The 9,818-nt window shown below is 40.1% G+C and overlaps 2 protein-coding genes across 2 annotated transcripts; both read right to left on the reverse strand.

Annotated features, from left to right (window-relative positions):
* Window positions 1-40: 40 nt before the first annotated feature.
* On the reverse strand, window positions 41-8,556 carry LOC114871712 (long-chain fatty acid transport protein 4). The gene is made up of 14 exons (XM_029177946.2): window positions 8,443-8,556; window positions 7,201-8,248; window positions 3,825-3,975; window positions 3,513-3,750; window positions 2,906-3,137; window positions 2,422-2,623; window positions 2,042-2,234; window positions 1,626-1,769; window positions 1,417-1,554; window positions 1,260-1,326; window positions 1,110-1,200; window positions 889-1,042; window positions 753-808; window positions 41-689 (listed from the first exon to the last, which is right to left on the reverse strand). Exons 2-14 carry the CDS (start codon window positions 7,317-7,319, stop codon window positions 591-593), a joined length of 1,884 nt encoding a protein of 627 aa, XP_029033779.1. The 5' UTR covers window positions 7,320-8,248; window positions 8,443-8,556; the 3' UTR covers window positions 41-590.
* Window positions 8,557-8,763: 207 nt separating this feature from the next.
* Window positions 8,764-9,678, reverse strand: LOC114872199 (vesicle-associated membrane protein 4-like). The gene is made up of 5 exons (XM_029179172.1): window positions 9,613-9,678; window positions 9,456-9,505; window positions 9,330-9,380; window positions 8,926-9,163; window positions 8,764-8,814 (listed from the first exon to the last, which is right to left on the reverse strand). The coding sequence occupies exons 1-5, from the start codon at window positions 9,676-9,678 to the stop codon at window positions 8,764-8,766; spliced, it is 456 nt and encodes a 151-aa protein (XP_029035005.1).
* Window positions 9,679-9,818: the final 140 nt, after the last annotated feature.

Here is a 9,818-nt window from a genome sequence, read left to right on the forward strand (position 1 = left end):
GAAATCCAAGGTTCCCCTAGGGTACAAAGTCCAAGGCGAATTGATATTTCTTTTTCTCTTAACGAGAACGATTTATTAAACTATAACACGTCATTTCGTTTTACATACGCAAACGTTACATTACAGGGTCGAGGTCGTTCGTTCGCGCGCACCGTCGTCGTCTTCCTTCTTACAAAATAATTTACCAAAGTCTTGATCTCTAAGAATTCTGATGTTCTATATAATATCATATAAAATAAACCTACGATAGAGTTACAAATTTGTCGTTTCAATTTCCTTTTGAGACTCAAACATTTCTCGCGAAGATTTGTAAAAAAAAAAAAAAAAAAAATACATTGGCTAAATCTATACTCTAATTAAATGAATATGAAGGATCGTGTAAAAATATCTATAAATGCATGGTTCCTCATGAAAGCTTCGAGATTCGGGAAACATGCGAACACTTTTACAAAAGATTAAAAGCAGTCCGGTCGAATTCACTATTTTCTCTCGTCAATAAATAGAAATTTTACAACAGTTTTCGGAATCATACTTTCGTCGAGGCTTCTTGTTTAAAATAACTTTTGTTGAACATACTCAGGTAGCAGTCTTTACAACTTAGCCTTCCCTTCGAGGATAGTGTTGTAAATTTGTTCCGTGAGTTTCACGTACTCTCCAGAACGATCCAAGAAGTAAACTGGATCAGTGATCTACGAATGAAATAGTAAAATAGTTATTCAGTCACAAAAATAGAAGAAAAAAATCAGAATTACCTTGTTGATATTGAAACCATCGCGTTGAAGATCTTTCTTCTTCAACTTAAACGTGCCTGATTGAACAAAAAAACTTAATTATCAAATTTATGACCGCCAAAAGTGCAAAATCATCAACTGATATCGAGATACTTGCCAGTCATTGGTAGTTCTGATAAAACTCGAACGAAAAGAGGCCTGGCGTATGATGGCAGAGACTTTTTCACACCCTCTGCCATTTCTTTGATGTTCAGACTATAATCTGGGTCATAAATAGCTGCCATTCCAGCCTTACCTTCGGCTCCAGGTACCTGTTGATATTACCGAGTATCATAGAATATTTTCAGAGCCAATTTCTAGCAAAATGCAATTAATTACCTCGACCCCATAAACAACTGCGTCTTTCAGACCAATCACATTGCTAACTACACCTTCGACTTCTGAAGTTGCTACGTTTTCTCCATGCCACCTATGAGGAATAATTATTACAAGCATATTTTAAAACTGTAGATAATTATTTACACTTACCTGAATGTGTCACCAGTCCTGTCCTTGAAATAAAAATACCCCATCTCGTCCATGACCAAAATATCACCTATATCAGAAGTATTATATAACTCGCGAATTTATCAAGATTAATAATCGACTGGCGATTATCAGAGAACTGATTAATACTTTTACTAACCAGAATTAAAAACACGATCATCCTTCTTGAACACATCGCGAAGAATCTTTTGTTCAGACGCTTTTGTATCTGCGTATCCGGAAAAGTCATTGAGTACCCTCTTTGGATTGATTTTACCTACAAAGATACCTGATTCTCCTAACGAGAAAAAAAAAGATTTAATAAGGATTAAAATGTTGGAATACTGAGAAAGAATGAGAAATACTAACCAGGTTTACAACGTATGCAGAGGCCATCTGGTCCCCTTAATGGTTCTCCAGTCTCCTCATCAACCCTTAATAATGCTACAGGGTACAATGAACCAGCAAACAGTGGAACAAATCCAACTGCTCCAATTTTGTTATCAATATTTACTGAAAACGAATTAAAATGATTTAGTTATCTTAAAATTGTGAAAATTTATATGGTCGTGAGTCATCAAGACTACGAATCTGTAGAGATAAATCGTTTGATTATTCATACTACCACTAGCGAGAATTATAGACGGTTATCTACTCACTAGAAAATATGAGCAAGAATTATTTTAAAGCACACTTATAGATAAGTTCTACTCTGTTTATATATAGTCGTAAATTTCCACGGAAAGCAAAATATTTCTCTATGACTAATAATCATTAAAAATTACCAAGATTCGAGTTCCCTTCAGTGGCGCCATAAAATTCGCCGACTTGCTTCACGCCGAATCTTTCGATAAAAGGTTTCCAAATTTGGGGCCTAAGGCCGTTTCCAAACATCAGTCGAACCTTGTGCGTGGTATCACAGGGACCTGGAGGTACGGTGAGCAGATATCTACAGATTTCTCCGATATACTGTGCGACCTATAATTGAAACATTCTTCGCAATTACATACGTAATCAATTGATGTACCGAGTCGTTACTGTCATTCATGATATCAAGCTTTGTTCTTGATGCTACGCGAAAGAGGATAAAGCAACTGCAAAGTTCAACTACGACCAGCTGGTGAATTCGAAATCAGCGATGATTGAGGAATAAAAATAACCTTACAGTGCATTCGTAATGGACGCAATCTGGCCAGAACTTTGAAGCACTAAATCGTCTACGAAGAACGACGGTGATACCCTTCAACAATGTTTGACCCACTCCGATCAGCCCACCAGCTGTGTGATAAAGCGGCAAAGAATTGTAAATCCTATCGGTTGATCGTAAACTGAGCATCGAGTTCACGCCACAAGACATTAACATATACCTGGAAAGATAAGTTTAGAATATAATGTAAATACCACTGAAGCGAGGAGATAAGTAAGAAGGCAGACTGAATAATTTAAAAAAAAAGCAAGTAAATAACGATTCATCAAAAATGATTGTACTTTCCAAAATCAAAGTTCATATCTTCGCAGACTGTTTATCGCATTAATTATCGAAACGTATCGTTACATTATTCAATCAGAATAACTCGAACAGTTTTTGATTTTATGTTTAATTAAGGTGTCTGCCGTGGGTGGTGAGAAAAAAGATGAGAAAATAGTACCTTAAATTAGTGATAACAGCAGCCTTCGGCATCCCAGTGGTACCCGAGGTGTAGATGTAAATCAATTTATCCCGGGGAGTACCTCGAGCAAGGTCGTACACGAGAGGGCTCGGATCGATGCTGGTGATTTCCGTTTTCAGATCGATCGCTCCTTCGAGACAAGGGGTGTCTGACGGATCCGACCACTGGTACAAAGCCACCTCTGGAATTTTCTCCCTAATTTCACGAATCACTGAACAAAAAGACGTATCGTTCTCATTGGTGTTTCGAGAAATCCGCAATCGCGAAGAAAATACATATTGAACGTGTCAGAAATTTAATGTAATGGAATAATTAAGGAAAGGATAATTCGAAGTAGCATTAATATTACGCTAACTTCGTCGAATATGATGAAATAATTCATACTTTAGGAATATTAATCAATTTCTTGGTACGAGTACATAATGCAGCGCTTAAAAAGAACAAACAAAAATTTTCTTAACACGTTGTCAATATTTGATATGCATATATGCAGCTGAATGATAAAAGCGCGTGAACATAGACAAATATTGGAATAATTATTTTTAAGAGATTATTGTTCAAAAATCTTGCATGAGAAAGAACTTACCTTCTTTGAACTCCGATCCAAAAATAACAGCCTTACAATTGGCCGCCTTGATGCTGTGTACTAAAACATCTCCACAAAGGTTTGTGTTCAAAAGTGCACCGACGAAGCCAGCTTTGCTAAGACCCAACCACGTTCCCACGTATTCTGGTCGACTTTCCATGATCAAACCAACGCTATCCCCGCGAGATAAGGATTTCTTGCGAAAATAACGTCCCAGTTGATTGCTGTATTCTTCTAGCTACGTACAAAGCGAGAACATTACATTGTATTCCTGTAGAATTCTCGTTAACGCTTCGACTTATTTCAGCTCACCTTTCGATACGTCCATTCTTTGTCTTCGAAGATGAAAGCAATTTTATCAGGATTAGTGGTGGCGTGCCTCGTAAATATCTTTGCCACCGTGAACCCTCGTGTTTCCCACCACCATAGCAGAACATTAACACGGACGAACCTGTAGGCACCCCTGTTGCGGAAGAAAAACGACGCTTAATAATATTTTCTTAAGCTCCTTTGTTCACCGGCTGAAATTTCTCGCGACTTTCGTGGAAACAGAAATATCGAGAAATTGAAACGATAACTTAGGTAATCATTGGAGCATCGATTAGATTATGATTTCAGGGTTAATACAGAATTGTTCTACGCGACACATTTCTACGATGGGAAAGGGGTCAGTCGGAAAAGCATTGAATGAAACGATTAGTCGGGAAGCGAATCAGAGTACAGACGATAGAAACGGTCGCATGTTTTCTGGATCGTTGATAGGTATCTCTCTTGTCCCTACCACAATTCTAATGTAACATCCTTTCCTCTCTGGATCAATTGGTTAATATCGCGGCACGACACGCGCGTGACACGTGTCATTCGAACGCAACCTTTCTGCCATTACTCCTTCGACACCTGTTTCATTGCGCTTCCATTATCATTAGATTTTCATATTATTAAAGCAAACGCGTTGATCTTAACGCAACGAAAGAGTTAAAAATCACGTTATCTCTTCGCTTTTAATCTTTAGCTTCTGTCTTAAGTCTATCATTAGGATAAGATCAATAAAAATAACAATAGAGTTGAAAATATTTGTGTGCACTTTATTTCGATATAAATGTAAGCAACGATAGAGGTCTTGAAGAAACAGAAGCGATACGTCCCCGGAAGATTACGCCTTTGTCGAAGCTGTCGTGTCGGGGCGAGTATACGACACCAGCGGTCAGCCCCTTCCAACGCTTCCACGGTGATTAAATGAAATCAAATAAAATAACGAAGCACGTTGCGTGCTAGGTATGAAGATAACTTAGAGGCCGCGGTGCATCACTCGCGGTTTCCTTGCCACACGTTAACCCTTTGGCTCAGGTTTGCATCTCCTACCTGAAGATAATCCTTCGTCATTCTTTTAACCCTTTTGCTCGCGTATAAAAAATTGCGAAGTGTAAAAAACGAAAAAAATGGAAAATAATTGTGGTCTGCTAGGGAAACTGCACCAAGTACTGAATACTATGGCACAGGGCAAATGAGACACAATTTCATCTTCGAGCGATGATAGACCAACGCTTAATGGAATATAAACGCTGGCATCCAACACTCGTTCGCGGACAAGGACGCGAGTTAAAGCTTCGACGAGGGAATTTTGCAAATGACATTTTTTGCGCGATTACACGTGTTCTGGATATCGGACAACGCGATACCCACCCATCGGACTTGGCATTTGATATTCCAACAACCTGTTGCCATCGGGTTCGAATAAAGTTTCGACACTACTTTGCCGAATATACTCGATTTTGTAAGTCAGTTCCCATCGGTTCCAGTTGTGGAGAAAGTATTTCCATATAAATGGGACTTTATTGAATTCCGTGAAAGCCTTCTGTTTCTTTATTAGATCGGTGAAAGAAAAACCGCGGACCCCCCACCGGGATTTGAACCCTGGCCCTCAGGAGCGATAGGCCGAGTACTCTATTCACCAAGCTAATACCATCTGTCCCTATCACTAATTTCACGATTCTTCTTACCGGGTCTGATGGATTCTATTCCTCCGAAAACTATACAAATTACCGTGTCCAATTAGGTGTTCATTTCTTTTTCTTAATAAGCGTTTACATTTTGAACCTTGCTCTGTTCATTTTCTACCGTTCAAAAGCAAAGCCACCTTTGTCCCCATTCTTGTCGTACCCTATCTAATACCACAGGAAAAGAATCCTATCTGCTTTACAGTCCGGTTCGTGCCTCGTCAAAGTCAAAGTCCACGCGTGAAAGAGAACGTGTCGAGTAAAATTAAAGCTACACAAACTTATGTAACTGGTGTTCACGAACCGTACGAAACACCATGCACCGTTCCCAGCTCCGAAAAAAGAGAACGCGTTTGCACGGTACTCTGTTCGAGCACGATCAAAACAATGTCATTGAAGGAGCTGTTTAAATTCCATGCACTCCATATTGGCCCGACAATGGTCGTTCGCGTCGGTACAATGCACGGGTTGCATCCGTCGATGAATGTGTGCACTTTGATAGCTGCACGGACACATGCGTCTACGGAGAATACCGGCACGGTTTATCAATCAATGGCCAGTTCTGTGACTGTGATAAAATCAATGCCAAATGGCCTGAGTTCGTTCGTTGCGTTATTATGCAACCTGGACCAAACGCGATCCTCTTCGAAACGCAGTAAACATGTTAATTGATCGCGTACTTAATTTATGTAACGAAAAAATTTACATAATTTACATAGCAACAGAGTAGCAAGACGCTATCGAGCTGAAGTGGAGAATATTTTAGTGAAAGGTGCACACAAAAAGTAGAAATAGAAAATTGAACCTTAGGTATTAGTTAGCAACGAAGAGGTCCTCCGAAATAACTTCCTGAAAAATTAGAAAGTGTAGCAGATAAGGAAATAGCAAGGACATGGTGAAATTGTGCAACACTGTGTGTACTGTTATTATTGTTATTGAAAAACCAAAAAACTGAATATTTCGCTTTTGTTTCGATAGTATATAGAATACAATGAAATATTCCAACATCGAATACATCCGGTGCTGATAACAAATATTTAAAAAAAACGATACTTTCGCCCGCGTATTCTGTACCACGAAGTCGGTGAAAACAGAGAGAAAATGTTTGATTAGGTTCAAGTACGAAGCGTGAAAGAGCACGCGTGGGTGTACATTCAAGCGTAATCAAGAATATACGTTCGGTACAAAGTCAAATTGAGCCGTAACGCTCGTGATATTACGAATATATTTGTTCAACTGTCGTTTTTTGTTTCCTCGATATTAGGATTAATGTTTCCACGATAGCACAACGAGCACGTGGGTCCTGCCGCAATATTGGTAAACGTCAACGGCGACGTTCGTTGAAATATTTTTATGAAAAATCCTGTACATTTCCATTAGCTTGATCAAATGAACACGCGAAGCTTGTAATTTTAATCAAAATATTGTCACATCTAAAATATCCCGCGACTTTCCGTTGTAAGGTAAACGTTGAATTAAAACATCGTCGTGTTTATGTTAACCCTTTCGTTACGTAAATAATATTTCAAGAACAACGAGAAAATTTATAAAACGGTACAGAATGAACGTGTTTTAATTAAAATACATTGCAACGAAAGGATTGAAAAAAAAAAAAGTGTCTAGATCATTCTGTAATTTTCTTTTGGTCGCAAAACAAGAAGGAAACAGAGGAAATTTCTTAAAATACTCACAGCACGTCTCTGGGCAATGTCTTGTAGAGCAAGTAAACGAAGCGTCGGCGGTTTCCTGTTAGCAGATAGGCGCCGACAATTACGGATAGACCCGCGATCACCACCTCGTGCAGTCCCATGACTTGGAGCGAACAGGACGCGCACTGATCGATTCGCCGGCGCCCGTTCGGTCTCGTCTACTACGAGCACGTTTCTAACGAGGATGATCGTCGTCTTGGTCGCGAGTCGTTCGCAAAGAAATAAAAGAATAAGAAGGGAAGGGAAAAATAGAAAAGAGGAGGAATACGCTCAGCGTGGTCAGGTGCTTCAAGTCGCGGGCGGACGACGACTGACCGAGCTAGCGGTGTGTGTAATCGCATATACGTATCGTGTAGCGAAACGTACAAGTGATCGTCATTGATAGTCATTGGCGTAGCATGTTAGAATGTGGAGGGGAAGTTAGTTAACCGAGTTTCGCGACTGCATTCACTTTTGAACGAGACTTCACTTACACCAGAACACTTTGCCTCAAACATGCGTGTAGTAGTAAACATAAAATCTTGATCGATCGGTGATTACAGTCTCGTAAATCTGATAGAGATAAAACTCTAACTTGCAAAAACGTGGATGCCTTATAAGACACGATGATGAGATTAATTGTGTTATAGTAGGGACACGCGCGTACGCCGCGATGTTGTGCTCAATTTTTTAATCGATTAATGAGGTAAAAGCCGACGGCAAATACGAACAAAGGGTCCAAGGTGCAACGATACGCGTACAAAAGAGCAGAAAATTGTGCAAGATACACGAGGCTATGGATCAGAATTCTGCGGAAACCGCAAACGAGAGAGAGAGAGATAATCCACCGAGGGAGAACGTGGTTCGGTACACATGAACGCGACTCGTCTTAAAAATAACAAGAATATGTATTTTATACAAACTTATATGATAATAATACACGTATACAGTTCATGAAAGACAGGTACAAATACAGAACGTACGCACGATATAACGATTGTGTTTCAGTCTGGACGGAGCCTCGGTCACGAATATTTCACAACGATGGATACTGAAAAAATAAAACGTCAATGATACGTTGACGTGTTCTGTAAATGATTTCGAACGTTAAAACATGAGGTTTTCAAAGCGATACGAGACGCGTGCAAATCGTACGAACAATGAGAAGCGTCGATAACGGAAAGAGCCTTGTTAAATCTCTAACACGATGCGTTAAATTTGACGGTAATTTCAAGGATAACCTACCTAGCCGATAAAGGTAAGAGAGAAGCCGGTGAGATGTGTACTAGGAACAGACTTAGAAGTGGAAAATTGATGAATACCTGGAATCGAACGTTTGAGGCTCGTTACACCGTGTGTTCGCTATCTGAGAACCAGGTAAAGCACCGTGATGTCCAGAACTGAAAAGGATACCCGTCGATCTGACTACGTGAGCTGTTTTCAAACGATCTCTGTGCGGTAGCTGAATGATTTGCAATGGCGAATTCAGTCAAAAAAGGCGAGAACAGGTGCTGGTGCACGTATGTTCAAGATAGATGAACACAAACGTTCGATGATTACTTTAAATCAGAAATGCGCGATCACATTTTCAAACTTCATTGCCATTTTCGTTACAATCTGAAGAGATAAAGGATTGCGCATTGCTGCTTTATATTTGAGGTGCGATAAGAAGGAAAATAACATGCAATTTATCATGCGTGTCAAATAAAGGCTTGCACAGACTGGTACCGTACCGATAATGCAGATTACCACCGTCACCGTGATAGCGACCAAGATTATTCTCGTCCTGAAATTCTGTAACCACGCCCTTTGCTGTGCTTTCTTCGCGGTTGATCTGAATTCGCTTCCGGCCATATTCAAACGATCACTAGCTTCCTGTAGATCCTCGAGCCTCTCGCCACGTTCCATTACTTTCTGCACGTTCTCGCGCATCGCTTCTGTCACCTCTTGGATTTGCAGTCGGACGCTTGAATCAGAAAATGTGCATCAAACATATTCGTCTTAAACATTTTGCAATGAACGGATATTTGCTGTCAACGAAGCGATTGTTTGATAAAGAATACATTAATGAAGTAAAGTACAAAAGCAAAAACATGTATCACAAACATACACGAAAGTGGAGGACACTTTACCTGTCCATCTTTCCATCCGCGCGTGTCTCCCCCGAGGACGTACTAGGTCGACTAGATACAGAAACATCATAAGTTAGAATACATCGAAGGATAATTAGGAAGTTAAATGAGAGTCATTAGACTCACTTGAACACCATGTTCTCTTCTGTATCGCTCTCGTGCTCCAAAAGTGATTCCTGAAACAGTTTGAATCGAATTCAAAACTCCCGCCACTCGACGAAATCTCAGCGGACGCGTCAGCACTAATATGGCGCACGATGATTCCATACGGAAAACCACTAACCTTTTCATCGTTTGCCGCTGATTTAATGTCCTCCTTGGACAAATCCCACTTGCTGGACGTCGCCATGATCTCGGTTGACCAACCTGTTGCTACTAATTCACCTAATTGGCCGATAATGACGTCGCGCGACGAGCAGTTCTCGCGAACGTGTCTCGAAAACGCTACTGGAACACTCGATGCGGAGCCATGTTGGAACGATCGTGCTG

The sequence above is a fragment of the Osmia bicornis genome, chromosome 3 (genome assembly GCF_907164935.1).
Source record: "Osmia bicornis bicornis chromosome 3, iOsmBic2.1, whole genome shotgun sequence".
Taxonomy (NCBI): domain Eukaryota; kingdom Metazoa; phylum Arthropoda; class Insecta; order Hymenoptera; family Megachilidae; genus Osmia; species Osmia bicornis.